This window comes from Amia ocellicauda, chromosome 6 (assembly GCF_036373705.1).
Source record: "Amia ocellicauda isolate fAmiCal2 chromosome 6, fAmiCal2.hap1, whole genome shotgun sequence".
NCBI classification, from domain to species: Eukaryota; Metazoa; Chordata; class Actinopteri; order Amiiformes; family Amiidae; genus Amia; species Amia ocellicauda.
This window is the reverse complement of record NC_089855.1, coordinates 3,666,676-3,683,055: the sequence shown is the minus strand read 5'-3', so window position 1 is coordinate 3,683,055 and position 16,380 is coordinate 3,666,676. Positions and strand designations below refer to the sequence as shown.

The following is a 16,380-nucleotide window of genomic DNA, read 5'->3' as shown; positions in this document are numbered from 1 at the left end:
TCAAACATTTATTTCCCTCATTAACATGCAAATCAATGTATAACTTTTTTTAAATGCATTTTTCTGGATTTTTTTGTTGTTATTCTGTCTCTCACTGTTAAAATACACCTACCATTAAAATTATAGACTGATCATTTCTTTGTCAGTGGGCAAACATACAAAATCAGCAGGGGATCAAATACTTTTTCCCCTCACTGTACATCCCTACGTGTAACCGTGTAAACCCATGGGTAACTCACCTATCTACCCGTTCTCCCCTGAACAGAGCACAATACAGAATACAATGTAAACGGAAACGAAACAGAGAAGAAACAGTGGATATTTACACAAGGAAAAACAATCAATCACAAAGGTATTTTACACAAACAGACAGGGTAGCAACACAAAATAGCGTTGCAATCGGTAGTCTCCCGTAATGGAGGAATGAGGGGGTATTTAAGCAGTAGTTGGAGACATCTGATTGGACAGGAACAGCACGGAACAGCGGAGTTGAGTGACGGGGAAGAGAGCCAATCACAGCGGGACACCTGCGTACAATAGGGATAGGAGGAGAACAGACACAGAGCACACGCACGTAACAAGAGCTCTGCCAGTAACAAAGCAATATTGGTTATGAACCGAGGGGAGTCCTCATTTGGTGCATAAATATTAAGAAAAAGTACCTCCTCCCCTGCCAACAATCCTTTAATTAGTATATACCTGCCGTTCTTACTAGCATTAAAAGTAATTAGTTAAAAAGGTACATCTTTATGGATTAATATATCAACCCCTTGTTTCTTGGAATTAAAAGAAGAAAAATGTACCTGACCCACCCAATCACGTCTAAGTTTCTGGTGTTTTAGGTCAGTTAAGTGTGTTTCCTGAAGAAAGGCTACTGAAATGTTATCTTTCCTCAGAAAATCAAGCACTCTCTTCCTTTTAATTGGAGAGTTAAGCCCTCTAACATTGAATGACACCATTTTAATACTATTATTTGCCATCCTATGTCTTAAGGGGGACAACGGTGTAGAAACATAAATACAGTGCAAATACCATGGGATTTCACAGGGTGCTCCCAGACATGCACCCCACGAAAAGTAAGCGGATAGTACCAAACTATGAGTACGAGTGATCTAGTAAACAGACCCAAACCAACTTCACTAAACTTAGAAACCAAACAGTCTGCATACAAAAAAATCCAAAAGCAATACAACACAACACAAAACAAACCGGAACATTTAAACTGTCGAATTGACATCGATGATTGCAACTACCAACTGAACAGGGATTAACAATACAAAAGTCTGGGCTCCATGGAAATCATGAAAACAATATTTGAAAACGTCTAGAATTGAATATGAATAATATGTGCTTGTAACTGAAAAATAAAGTAAATAGCACACCAAACCTCTCAGACCCGGGTTGTATTAAAGCGTAGCAGAGGCTGTGTGTGTGTGTGTTTACACATATACCGAGTGCAGGCTGGAACGCTTATTTTCATCAACAAACTTAGATTACTTATCCTCGAGCGCCACCCTACGGATTGTCAAAGACATTTTTACAAGCGCGTGAACGGAAAGGTTGCGGGGATTGCGGTGGTCATCAGCGCGTTCACGCGCACAGCGCGGTGTTTAAATGCGGGTCGCGGCGGAGGTTCAGTCCATTTGGTCACCACGCTGCCTGCACGGACCAGAACACACAATACTTTCCATTTTATACATGTAATAAATATCGCCAGGATGTGTGATGTTAAATTATGGAACTATACGGGGCGGATTTTTATATTATTTTGTGTTTTCATCAGAGGATCTATCCAGAACGACCTGTGTCAAGTATTTACGGAAAAGAACGCGTTCCGAGGGTGAGTGAGACCTTTATTTCATTACTCCGAGAGATGGAGCCGTGCTCATATTGTACACAGTGCGCACAATGGCTCTATTGTCTTGCGCTGTCCGGGCGTGCTGTGCTGAGCGCCTGCGCCGAGCCATCTGAGCAGAATGATGCGCACGCAGTCTGACCCCCGAGGCATGCTGGGATCTGTAGTGTTTAAAGGATGGTAGTAGTCTACGTTTGAAAGTGAAAGTAACCTGGCTGCAGCGCCCAGACTAACCTAGGGTATTAACTCATGTTTATACATGTCTCCGTTTAAGACACCGAAAGTGATGATGATGAGCTTGAATCAGGAACGCCGGATCTAAGAAGACGTCTGCATTTAAACGGTCTGTTTGCATCGTTTATACGTTTTTACAACCGAGTATTTAAAACTATTATTTATGAAACGATAATATTGTCCGGGTTCTTGTCATTTTACAATGTACTTACTTAGACCGTTATTATTAATGTTTTCGTAGCACACGATTTATTGAGACAATTATTAACGTTGTCTATTATTGTAATACAACATTCTAGATGTAGTTATTCTTTTAAACATTTATATATTTATATATATATATATATATATATATATATATATATATATATATATATATATATATATATATATATGTCTGACAATCATAACATCTTGATCAGACACGCTTTGAATTATGGCGAGGTTAGAATGGGTCCCTACTTTCTGGATGGTTTTTCAGAGGAAAATGGGGTTCGTACGGCTTATTAGTTTGCCGGTTGTATTTACCACGGTTGTCCTCGGTGCTTTGACGCAAACAGTTTTAATCCTGTCACTCATCAAATCTGTGGAGATATGCACTTTGATTTCTTACAAAGAATCGAGACTCTAAAAAACACCTATGGTTTAACTGTGAAAGTGATGTGGGAACATGAGTGGACGGCTATGAAAAAACAGGATGGTAGTGTACGAACGTTTATGAAAACCTTTGATTTTCCTGAACGTCTCGAACCGAGAGACGCTTTGTTCGGAGGGCGCACTAACGCAATCTGTTTACATTACGAGGCAAAGACTGAGGAGAGAATAGATTACTATGATTTCACTAGCCTGTATCCCTTTGTCAACAAGACAAAAATTTACCCCGTAGGACACCCCACCATAATTTATCGCGACTTTCTCGATCTCCAGCAATACTTTGGCTTAATCAAGGTCACGATGTATCCACCCAGGGGGCTTTTCTTGCCAGTTTTGCCTTATAGATCTTCGGGAAAATGGATGTTCCCGCTATGTAGAACGTGCGTTGAAACTGAAAACCAGACGGTGGAGTGTCCGCATGAGGATGATGAGAGGTCATTGACAGGGGTGTGGTGCAGCGTGGAGCTTAATAAAGCGATTGAGAAAGGATACAGAGTCAGTAAAGTGTATGAGGTCTGGCATTTCTCTGAAAAATCTGACACGCTCTTTGTCGATTATATCATGACACACCTTAAAGGGAAGTAGGAGGCTTCCGGCTACCCTTCATGGTGTACTGATGAAACCAGTAAAGAGAGCTATATTCAGAAATATCTTGAAAAAGAGGGAATCAGGTTGGATCCGAGCAACATAACTGTAAACCCAGCAAAGAGACAGATATCAAAACTGATTCTAAATAGTCTGTTGGGTAAATTTGGAGAGCAGTCTAATAGAATAAACACTACCTTGATTAAAGATCCACCGCAGTTTCTTCAATTTCTGTTTTCCAAAGAGCATGATGTGTCACACTTTAGCTTTGTAACTGACAGTAGCTCAGGTTCAGTGGCAACGACCTCAAGATTTCCCGACCAAGCCGGGGAATGTCAACGTTTTTATAGCTGTTTTTACAACAGCTTATGCTAGATTAGAATTGTATAGTTTAATGGAGCGTCTGCAGGAGCGAACTTTATATCATGATACAGACTCTGTAGTCTTTGTCAGCAGACCGGGTGATTGGATGCCGCCGCTTGGAGATTATCTGTGCGAGTTAACAAATGAGCTAGACCCCCAAGATCACATCGTAGAGTTTGAGCATCGTAGAAAGTTGAGCATCGTCGACAGTCAAATCTGTAGAGAAAAGGCGCTCGTCGGCCACTTTCTTTTCCAATACTTTGTACAATAGGGCCCTCAGATTTGTCGCGGTTTGTTGGCAACAAATCCGGTTACAGAAACAATCCAGAACATTCCCCATCTTCAGGTGCTTTCAGTTGCTTTCAGCCTCTGAGTCGGTTTCGAACAGATCAAATTCCTTCTCCTTGTACTCTGCTTTACTTTCTTTACGGAAGAAATATTCCTTCAGCTTGCCGGAGGTTTTTCTGCTGCTCTCATCCAACTCGTCGAACAGCTGGTTGAGTTTCTCTCTGATGTACGGCTCCTTTTTCAGCTCCATCAAAATTTAATCTATAATTTTCTGGACCTGCACGGGACAGACATGCAGAGGATGATAAGATAATGCTTTGACTAGCACTGGTTTCAACCAAGGTTTGTTCAGTTTTTTGTAAATATCCTTGAAATAGAGATGGAAATAATATGTTTCTGGTTCAAACAGACAGCTGTGTCTCATCTGGCTAGGATGATTCACTTCACACCCCAGGCAGACTTCTTTCAGGGCTCGATCGATGAGAGCATTCAGTATATACACCAGGACGTTCTTAATAATTCTACTTACTTCAGCACGGACCTCTGGTCTAAAACCGTCACCTTCGTCACGCCCCCCGGCAGGTTTGATGATCATTGGTTTGCTCAGCGCTGGTTGAGGTGTTTCTAGAGCCATAGTACAGCTCTCCTGAGACGCCGCCGCAAAAGCAGTGATGTTCGGGGTCTCTTGAGCCGGGGAGTCGGTGGTGTTAGTCGTTACTTCCATTGAACAGCGGGCTGTTTCGTCTTGAGGTAGTGGTGGGTTGCCGCGGTAAGAGCGCTCAGTCTGGTATAAAATGTCAGGATTGTAGGACCAAGGGAAGTCCTCGTTCGTAAGAGGGCTGTAGAGTCTCGTAACAGACATGCTCTTTTAATCTAAACCAAGAGCATGGGGGGTGGCTACTTTTATACAATATTTTTAATATGTCATGTATTACATCACAGTTAGACGGGTGGGGGCGTGGGGGTAATGTTGACAAAGTCCTTGTCGATGTCTTTAGCAGCATGCAACCAACCCCCGCCACATTTTTGCCCGTCCTCGCTGTTGAAATAAAGTCTTAAAGTCTTTAGAGGTTACTAAAGACGTAGACATCTCCTCGCCACCCCCACTTGCTCAAAAAGCTCCAGACTGACATAACCCTTGTCCATTTGAAAGATGTAACAGCTTTGGCCCTGTTGAAGAGACTTAAGTAGAAGTATCTATGTTACTAAAGAATCGGGAGGGCTTTAATAGAACTCTTTTGGAGCTTCACTCGCGTAGGGAAAAATAGCTATTTTACTAAAGAATCAGTCTGGCTTAAAGACAAATCTTTTGGAGGGTTTGAAAAACAGTTGAAGACCCCCACCAACGTGCACATTCCTTCGGAACCCATCAATATGGTAATTATTCTGTGACGCGGTACAAACACCCCGCACCCCCTAGGAAGGGACCCCCCCGAGTTCAACTCAAGTTCAGGTCAAATCCCCCGCAGCCCCCCCTTTCGAAAAAGTGCCCTATATTACTACTATTATCATTATTACACTTTATTTGCACCCGCATCCACACTTGGCCTTGGCCTAACTAATAATTATAATTAACGAGACCATGCTACCACGACTGTCAAGACACAGTGTTTAGTGTCCCTGTCAGCAACAGTAGCAGCGAGTGTGCCTTCAGTGCAGCTGGAAGAGTTATAGAAGATGTGGATGCTGTGCTTTTTCTCCACGATGCTCTGTAAGAGACTGTTCTTCTGGCTGTAGCCATGTTAAGACTAGGAGGCTGTCCTGTTTTTCATTTGATTGGACTTTATGTTCATTAGTCTAACTGTTGGAAACTATTGGAAATAAGTGGCCATATTCCTTGATTTTTGAGGTAAGGTAAGATAAAAAAAAACATGCAGGTTATTCTATTTGTTTAGATTGTATAGCCCGTTAGTTCATTTTTCTGCACACCGTTGTGAGCAGCAGAGCAGCCTGCCTCAGCTTGTCAAAAATGCCTTTTTACTGTGGTGGTGATAATAAACATTTAAACTTACATTGTGTGATATGCTTGAAGTGTTATGTATCTATGGATTTTATTGTAGACAAGTCAAGTGTTGATTTGAGAGGCTAAATTGATCAAATGTGATCAACTCACTGCTGTTGGTCGTCATTTAAAAAAACAAAAACTTTAATTTAACAAACAAAAAATGCTCCAAACACTTTTCTAAATTAAATTAATATAGAAATGAAAAGAAATATAACCACTTTGCCATTAAAAACAAAACTGAACTATTTTAATGGCTGCAACAGTAGTATAGGCTGTGTAATGAAAAAAAAAAAACATGGGCTCCAGTCGGACTTGGGCCAAGAATTCTGATAAGCTGTCGGACAAGGCCAGGGCCGGGCTAGGGCCTAGCAGCCTTTGTCCCACTCGGAAACACTTTAAAATAGGTCTCCCAATTTACAGTTTATTAAAATAGCAGGTAGTCATTAACTACATATTGGTGTCAATCACCAGACAGACTTGGCCGTCACTGTGAGGGAAGAAGTGCAGGAAGAAGGTTCTGTTGTGGGTGGACCAAAAGTTAAGCCAGGAGTGATGGGGGCATCAAGAAGGGGCAGCTTGTCCTCCTCAGGCACCCTGGCCTACAGATGGACACCTGTGGGCAACCAGGGCCACCAGCAAATAACTAGATGCACACAATTAATACATCATGAGCTCCACAATGAAGTCAGTAGCTCCAGCAATATCTGACATCTGCCAGCAAGCTGGAAGTGTTCTCTATGGGGACCACCTGGGTAGTTGTAGTTGTAGTAGTTGTATACAATTCAAGAAACAAACCTTAAGGCAGAGACAGGGTAACATGACCTAATGTATGGAACTACAGACCAAAATGCATTAAGAAAATGATAATTAAAGTTGGAGTAAACTGAAATAACGACATAAAGAACAATTAATAATATAAAGAGTATAAAGAAAATAATAAATATTTTTTCCCACTTCAAGAATGAGGGCACTTCAAAGATGGGGCGTGATGAATGTCCTCCGGCCAAGACGCAATGATCCAGGACAGAAAATTGTGCAAAGGTGTTGGAGTCCCAACCTCCGAAGAGGCAACTGTGGTGGCTCAGCCTGGAGAGGGCCTCTGTCTCCTTGCCAGATGTGTTGGTGTCATGCTCTCCACCTAAAGCCTCGAGGGATAAAGCGTTGGGGCACAACAGAGGGGAGCATGAACAAGAGTGAGAGCTCTCTGACACTGATCTCTCAATGCAGTGAGGCACATAACCCTTGCGACAAGGCAAACTTTGTGACAGTGGCAGTTCTGAAAAAGGGAAAAAGGAAACTGTGTCTCAGGTGGCCTTGTAGCTGCAGGGCTAATGACATAGAAGAAAAGGAATGTGTAAGTGACAGGCTAGTGTGTGAAAGTTTTCAAAAAACATCATCAGTAAAGCACTCATGTCTCATTGAAATGACAGCGAGGGTGATTTGCCACTGTGCAGTGTACTTGGGATGAAGCAGGGTGTGGGCCAAGTTATTGATTACACACAAGAGCCTATTTCCCACCAAGGTGTTTCAGGAACTGATAAAAGTGTTTTCTTCTCATTGTAAGCCCTGTGAGTCTGTTTCCTTTGGTGCTCCCCTTCTCTGTGTCTCTCTGAGGGTTAATTAAGACTGCAGCACTGCAGACAGCAGCCTCTGGGGTCAGCACGAGAGGCCGCCCATAAAAAACGACAGGTGAAGAGTCTGGTCCAAAGGAGCTGTGACTGGAGCTGAAGAGTGAAGTGAACAGACACACAGCCCAGGTACCTGGCACTGAACATCACTCCACACTGAGAGCCACAGACCACAGACACGAACTGACTTCTGAAGGTTTGATCTTCTTTCAAAATATTTTTTAAATCCAGATCCATTCTCGAGGATCAGTGATGATATTCAATGATACTCCAATCATATCCTTTACAAACAGATTTTCACCAAAACTATATTGCCTAGATACGTCTATGTAATGTGTCAACAATCTATTTGATCACATTCATTAATGCTGCTTTTCAATACAGTCATTGCCCGAATTACATCGTCTTGTCCTACATTGTTCCACACTTACATCGGCAACATAGCACTAACAGGCACATGTTCATTTTCACTACTGTTGCTAAATGTTATCCTCGAATCTCAGATTCTGTGCAGCATCTGACTAAGGTCACCAATGATCTTTCAGAAGGATTAATTGGAACTAATTGCTCAATTGATTTGTTTCTGTGCAGAAGAGCGCAGCTTTTGGCTGAATCACTGAAGACCCAACTGCACTCTAGTACAGCAAGTCAGTTCACTCTTCGCAAACTGCTTGATTGTGGCTGCTGATTTTATTTATTTATTTACTTTTAAAAGAATGATGGGTAAATGGTTTCAGTGCAAAAGGTTTTACTTCAAAGAATGGGAGCATGGGTTTATTCATATATTTAAATATAGTGGAGGGTCGAAACACCACATATCCTTTGGCTTTGTCATAAAAGAGAATATCGGGCTGGTGTTGGGCAATATTTGTATTGATTGTGGGTTACTAGTGCATTTTTATTTCTGGCAACACCAGAGCTTCATTCTGCAGTAAGCACTTGTATACAAATCTTCTCCCTGCTCTCTCTTTTTTCTCTTTTACATTTAACGGCTTATTGTTTTCATGATCGCTTCTAATAGACTCTTCTGTTTGGGTTTACAGTTTAAGAGTGTCTCCTTTTCCTTCAACTGTCATTTGTTTGTCAGATTTCATACTTTTTGTAAATCTTTCATAAGTACAAATATATATATATTTGTTTGGTCAAAATTGATTGTTTGGAACCACCCTTCCCTTTTTGACATTGTGTTAGAGGGGTTTGTAGGAACTAATTATGATGTCACGTCGGGAGATGACCATATAAAAGGTACATTATAAATATTTATACATTTGTAAATATATTTGCATATATATTATAGGATAGGTAGTGTTTCCAAATATATATATATATTTATGAACAAGATGCACACATGTACAGTGCTCTCCAGATGTATTCATTCCTAATAAATTCCATTAATACAGGAAACCTTCAGGAGGTCTCTATATAAGAGCAGAATGTTGCTATAGATTTGTTTTTGCTGGATTTTATTTAACGAATGTATCTGACCTTCATGTTTTCTAGAATTGAATGACAAACGTGACTTTGCTCTGTGCAATGCATGTCATATTACCATTACACAAAGGAGGTGATAATCGAACTACAGACCCATGTCAAGACTTCCATGCCTTGCAAAAACTGCATTATTTTCTATCAATTAATGGTATTTTAAATATGAATCCCTCTGTTTTTAGACCTGGTCATATCACCACAACAGCAACAATGCTTATCGTAAATGATATCGCTAATGCTTAAGATGGTAGAAAACATTGTGCTGCCATGTTTGTGGATCTGTCTAAAGCTTTCGATACAGTGGATCATGCAATTCTGTTAATTAAATTGTCATCATGGATTGGGGTCTGATGCTTGCAGAGGGTTTTATAATTATCTCCAGTATAGAACTCAGACTATTATAGTTGATGGGGTCAAATTGGAGTTCCCTGAGTTACATAAAGGGATCCCTCAAGGTTTGATGATCGGCCCTCTACTGTTTACTCTTTATGTAAATAACATTGATGAAGCTGTAAGAAAATGTAAGATTAATCCAACTGTTTGAGCAAGCCTTGTTACATCTCAAATCTGATGTTTTTGCTCTGCAGAGAATAAGCTTGTGCTAAATGCAAATACATCAAAATGCATGCTTTTTTCAAGGTCACATGATTTAAATTATTATTACATTTCTAATTCTAATGTTACTAAAATTTAATTTGTTACTTCCTATAAATATATTTTCAGACACATGTAACTGAGTTTGTGAAGAAACTAAAGATCAAGATTGGTTTCCTCTATAGAAAGAAAACCTGTTTAACTGGTGTAAATCGGAAGAAAATTATGAATGCCACTTTCATGTGCATTTTAGATTATGGTGACAGGGCCGTTTCTAGGCATAAGCGGCTGCTTAGTGCCCCCAACCACTAGGGGGCCCCCTAGCAAAAAATAATAAATACATTGAACTTTGTTGTTGAATGACAGACTTCAGACTACACATGATGGGGTGCTGATGACTATAAGCCTTGGGCAAAACATTTTAAACCAACTACATGTACAGTATGTCATTGTAAAAAATGGGATCGGGAAGTGAGGTGGGGCCCCAAATCAAATGCTGCTTAGGGCCCTCAAAAGCCTGGAAATGGCCTTGTATGTTGATATGTTATATACTGTATGTATATATATATATATATATATATCCCTTGGTGTCCATACCTAAACCATTGGAAACTGTGTACCATTCTGTATGAATAGATGGGAAGGACCTCTTTGTATATTAGAAGGGTGCTGCATGCTGTAGTATTTATTTATAATGTGATTTTCCTTGTTTAAATTCAATATATTAGACTTTCTTCAGCAGGACACATATTGCAATCCGTAAATCTTTCTTTGATATGATGATTTCTGTTCCTATTCATTCAGGGCTATGAATGAATCTGTAGGGCACTGCATATACTGTACATGCATGGGAACCTTCAAATATATCAACGTCATTCACATAATTAACATCTTTATATCATGAAATCACATGTAAAAAGCAATATATGAAGATATTTGATTAATGTGCTTTTCAGAATTATATTAAATATATTCTAAGGCAATTTGTTACACAGTTTACAGTAAATAATACATTTGAAAATGTACTTCTTCAACCTAAAGAAATGCATAACTGAGCCAGTGTCCCCCTGCCCTCCCAGGTGCCCCTCTTCTCTACACAGATCCTGTGTGGCACTGAGCCATGAGTGACCCCAACACCTCCCTGCCCTCAGCCTCCCACTTCATCATTGTTGGAATGCCAGGCCTGCAGGAGCACTACACCACACTCTTTTTCATCTTCCTCCTCCTCTTCCTGGCCACCTTCCTGGGGAATCTGCTCATACTGGTGTTGCTGTCCCTGGACCCCCGGCTCCACACACCCATGTACTTCTTCCTGTGGAACCTGGCTCTCCAGGATATGCTGCTGACAACCACCATCATACCCAAGCTGCTGGCGGTGCTGCTGGGGCACAACAGAATCTCCTTTGCAGGCTGCTTCCTGCAGATGTACTTTTATATTTCTATCAGTGCCACTGAAATTTTCCTAGTGGCAGCTATGGCTTATGACCGGTACGTGGCTGTGGTAAAGCCACTGCATTACAACTCTATCATCAACAGCAGGATGTGTCTCACAATGATGTGCACAGTCTGGGCACTGGGCTTCCTTATCCCCGTGGTGTCCGTGGCTCCGGCCAGCTCAGTGCCATTCTGTACCTCCAACCATGTCCTGCACATTGTCTGTGAATACCCCTCTATAATGTCTCTAGCCTGCGCTGATGTGTCGGCCCAGGTCAATCTTAGCCTGTTGATCGCCATGGTGGTTACATGGGGGGCTTTTCTGTTTGTGCTGTTTACCTACTGCAGAATCATAATAGCGGTGGTGAAAATGAAAACGGTGGAGAGCCGGAAGAAGGCCTTCTTCATGTGCTCCTCCCACATAGTGGTGGTGGTGCTGTACTATGGCTCCACGGTTGTGGAATATATAGGGCTGAAAGTGGACAGCATTTCCTCTGATGGACGTATTTTCATTGGTGGGTTAAACTACTTCCTCACCCCACTGGTCAACCCAATCATCTACAGCTTAAGGAATGAGAAGATCAAGGCAGCAGCTCAGAGGTACTTTAGACTCAAGTCTGCCTTTCCACGCTGTGCCAGGAACACTGTCAGGGCTGCCAAATAAAACTAATTTTCTGGATTCTCTGTCCATTTCAGAACAGGTACCAATCTAATGCTTCTGTAAACACAGAATGAAATAGAGGCCGAAAGGGTAAGTGGGGCAGTAATAAAAAGGTACTGATAACACCCATGAGCTGAGCTGCAGGGGTCTGCACTAATAGAGGTTAGTAGGTGATTGCCATTAGGGTCTGTGCTCTTCAGGACTAACACATCTGTATTTTAGACCTTCAAAATCCAACCAGTGTATGAGAGTAAAAGTAGTTCTAATATGAAATTAATGAGAACCAGAAGATGTGTGCTGGTTGGCATGTATATACTCAGGGGTAGATGCAGCCATGTAGGTCGACCAATTCACTAAATTCTTCAAGTTACTCAGAAAGTCCACTTGTGTCCAACTGTCCCCAATTTTTAAACAAACTACAAGCATCACGTTGTACTAGGTGACATACACACACACACACACTGTATAAAGATCCTTACTTAATTGAAAGCAAACAAATAACATTCTGATTTTATGTTTTTCACTTGACCAGGTGTCAATCTGCCCATCATACTGGTAGAGATGTATTTAACATATTAATATCACTGTTACATCTACTACTTGAGCATTCCCAAAGTCTGCCACCAGAGGTCTCCTTTTCATCAGTATTTGTTCCCGGATCCCCACTTCTCATCATTCAATCTTAATCCCTGTCTGATTGATTCAATGTCTCCACATGTATCCATTTACACCTGCTCATTAGACTCAATACATATACTCCATTGTTCCCAAGATGCGAAGTATTGTTTTGCCCCATGCAGCATTACCAAGTCTGATCTATTATTGTCCCCTGCTTCCTAGTGTTTTGACCTACACCTGCTCTCATTCACCACTTCTTGGATTCTCTGGTTTGCTCTGTTTGCTTGATCATTTGACACTCTGCCCAACTATGACTATTGCCTTATCCCCTTGGCTTTGTTTTTCAGATTCTCTCGCCATTAAGTATATCTCTGCTCCTGGTTTTACAGTATCAACCGCATTTGGATAAACCTCCCTGCTGTCACTCCAGGAGCCCCATCATGACAACCACAGTGACTGGATGTCAAATAAAGTATATTAAATAATCAAAGCTGAGTTTGTGTAAATGTTTTTACACTTACAGCTACAATTCAAAACATTGAAAATACTTAAAATGGATTATACCTTTCTTTCTGTATTGAACAGATATATATATATATATATATATATATATATATACCTTAATTGTTTTAAATATTGTAAATAACCTCATTATAAATCTAATTAATATACAGCCCAATCACCTGCTAACTGCAAATAATGATGGTTATCTTCAAATGAAATCACTGCCCAAAGGGGATGGGTTACTGTACAACCAATCTGTCGCTTAGTCACCTCCTTCTCAACTTGTGTCACAGACAGTGACATTATTATATTACCTAATTTCTTTATTTTCAATCTGTCACAAGGGAGGAGGTGTAGAGGCCACGGGGGCCCTCGGGGTCACATCCACGCTTTACAGGGGACAATGGTCTGTTGCAACAAACAAACCATATACAAAGCTCTTGTGCCCCTCTGCTTAACATAACCTCCTTCTCAACTGGTGTCATGGACGGTGACATTATTATTATATTACCTTATTTCTTTATTTTGTTAATTGCTTTGCATTTTATATTCATGTGTTTTTCTGTTCACATAGTACTATTGAGTTATTATTCATATTCTTACTGTTTTATTTTATTATCACTAACTATGCTATGTGGTGTTGGGATTTAAATTGTTTTCATAATAATTGAGTTGTGCTGTCTGAGACGCAAACCTACCAAAAATGGAATTGGGCGGTCTGTAACACACTCCTACCACAAATCCTCTGGATCTTTTATTCAAAAGTTTATCCCACAAAGATTCTGTTTCGCTACGAGGATCTAATTTGAGTTCTGCCTCAATGTCATTTCTGACATCTAATTCTACCCCACCAGCTCTTTTGATTCTCACTCCTAATCTGTGTGTATCCTTTCAACTTGTATTCATCCCCATCATTTTCTGTAAGCCATGTTTCCGTCACTCCTATGTCTAACATCTTGTTCCTTTTCCTCCTGGCATTGAAGTTGTAAGAGAATTTGGAATTGCTTGGTTTTTCAGTCAATCTAAATAAATAGTTGAACTGAAAACTCATAGGTCAATTGGTTTCTCTTTTAAGATTCTTTTTAGAGGGAAGATGCGGTCAAGTCACAGATGTGCAATAATCATTTATTTTGACAAAAATAGGAAACTAATATCATTCAATTATATTACTGAAAATAAGTAATATTAAGCTTCTGCTGGATTACAGTAAGAAACAGATAATACCCATTTTCTTCTTTCTCCTCACAGTACAGCTTATAGGCCAGTCTGGTCAGGCAGGAAGCGGTGTGTCTCTCTCTGTCTCTCCTCTCCAGCTCTGTCTTGTGTCTCGTTGCAGGATGAAGAAGTTAAGAGAACTCAAATTCTCTTTGTTTTCCCTTTTATAAGGTTTCCTTCCAACCAATAGCATTTTGCCACCACCATGACTTGGGTGCCTTATGCTAAAGTAATTTAGAAGTGGGGGTCATTTTGAATTTGGCTAGGAGCCAATCAGAGGACAGGTCCCTTTTGGTCTCTGGTCATAAAGATAGGGTTACCAGGGCTACCAGGGGCTACCAGGGAACTTAGATAAAAGGGAGGAGGTCTGTTTCCTCTACCAAACCAGATGGTATAGAATTTCCCATAGAAAAATATATTCTAACAAATAATATCTTACAAGGTACAAACAGTTCAGGACTTTCCTACTAGCAGTTTCCCTTGGTTTTCTTTCTTCAGTGGAACATCTCCCATTGTCAGAGCTCCCTGCCCCCCAGATTTGTACAGGTCCCATCTATCCCAGAAGAACGACCAATGCTCCATAAATCTAAAACCCTGTTCCCTACACCAAGATTTCAATCACGTGTTAAACTTTCTAATCTCTGCCTGTCTCCCTGGCCTGGCACGTGGTACCGGAAGTATTTCGGAGAAAACTACCGTGGAGGTTCTGCTCTTTAGTTTCTATCTTAACTCTTTAAATGTCTTTTCCTATGTCATTGGATTACCCCCGGCTTTGGACAGTAGCCCGTCTACTAGTTTAGGGAGATCTGCAACCTGAGCACCAGGCAGGCAAAATACCATGTGGGTCTCCTTATCACTAGAACACACTGTGTGATCTACACCTCTAAGAATCGAGTCTCATACTATAACTACCTCCCTGTTCTGGTGGGGAGTGGGCACCATGATGCTCAGTTGGAACCTGTTGGGCATTTCTAGATCTTCGGGTGTCTCTAAGAGTTGTGCGTGCCCTTTTCTGCGGTTACGACCTACTGTAACCCTGCAGTTCTCTATGCTGTCCTGCTATAAGGTCTCAACTCTCCTAGGTTTTGGTGTGCACACCATCTCTCTCATGGGCTGATTGACCAATTTTTCTATATCACTAATACAGCGCAGATCAGGAAGCTGAGCCTCAAGATCATGAACTTTGATCTGTAGGACTTCAACATGCCGACAGCGTTCACACATGAAATCTTCTTGGATGAGTTAATCCAGGAAGGCAATCATTCTGCAAACCTGACACTGTAGTGGCCATATGCTTCTAAATGTTACAGTTTTTTCAGTCTCTTAGTTTCTGTCCCCTGGTCTACTGCTTAACATTTTGTCACCAAGCAATAGCGCAGCTCTTTCTCAACAACGCGTTTCATTCACACATCTGATTTACAGTTTCCATGTTGCCCACTGTCATTAATATTCATTGCAAATAGGCTTGTTTTGTTCAGAACAACCTAATGATTAATCCAGTATTTATTGTAGTGATCTCGTGCCTTGCTAAGAGGCATGGGCCTTTTAGGGATGCGGTAAGATCGCTGCATTGTGGCGTGGGAGAACACGTCAGGCGTCAGGCCATTCTCAGTGAGGAAATGGAAGAACAGTGCAAGGGCACACTGTAATGATGGGGGGAGTAGTGTACCGATCTCAAGCCTTACTAAGAGGCCTGGGCCCTTTAGTGATGTGGTAAGATCACTGCATTGTGGTGAGGGAAAACAGTGTTTAAGTCCCTGTTGTGGCCAAAACCCCTGGGTCATTACAATATTATTTGATGTTCTGTCAAACACATAGAAGTTCAGATCCAATTATGTAAAATCATTGTGTATTAGTACACTGTAAACAGAGTTTTCCATCTTGGCATTTTGAGCTCTCTACGGGTGGTGTTACTCCTATCAAAAGTGGATGGTTTTGTTTTAATCAGTAGACTGTCTGGTTCAAGGATATGTCATAATTGTCAATATTTTCTGAGATTTTGTATTCCTACTTAGACCAAGTATCCCCCCACCCCCCAATTTCAGAATGTGGAGGCAGGGGTATAAATTCCAGGGGGGTATAAAAAACAAACCAGAAAATTATTTATTTATTTATTATGTATATGTGTATATACATATATGTAGGGTCATACAGATTAAAGGAAAAACCTGAATAAATGAGTGGAGGAATATAACAAATGCAGATGCCTCCAAACAGTTGTACTTCATGATACAATTAAGCAATTAACATCCTA

The 16,380-nt window shown here is 40.9% G+C and overlaps 1 protein-coding gene across 1 annotated transcript; it reads left to right on the top strand.

Annotated features, from left to right (window-relative positions):
* Positions 1-10,814: 10,814 nt before the first annotated feature.
* On the top strand, positions 10,815-11,792 carry LOC136751703 (olfactory receptor 6N2-like). Its single transcript, XM_066707496.1, has one exon. The coding sequence runs from the start codon at positions 10,815-10,817 to the stop codon at positions 11,790-11,792; it is 978 nt and encodes a 325-aa protein (XP_066563593.1).
* The last annotated feature ends 4,588 nt before the right edge of the window (positions 11,793-16,380 follow it).

Coding starts and splice junctions, on each gene's coding strand:
- LOC136751703 (XM_066707496.1), top strand. CDS start 10,815: ATGAGTGACCCCAACACCTCCCTGCCCTCAGCCTCCCACTTCATCATT.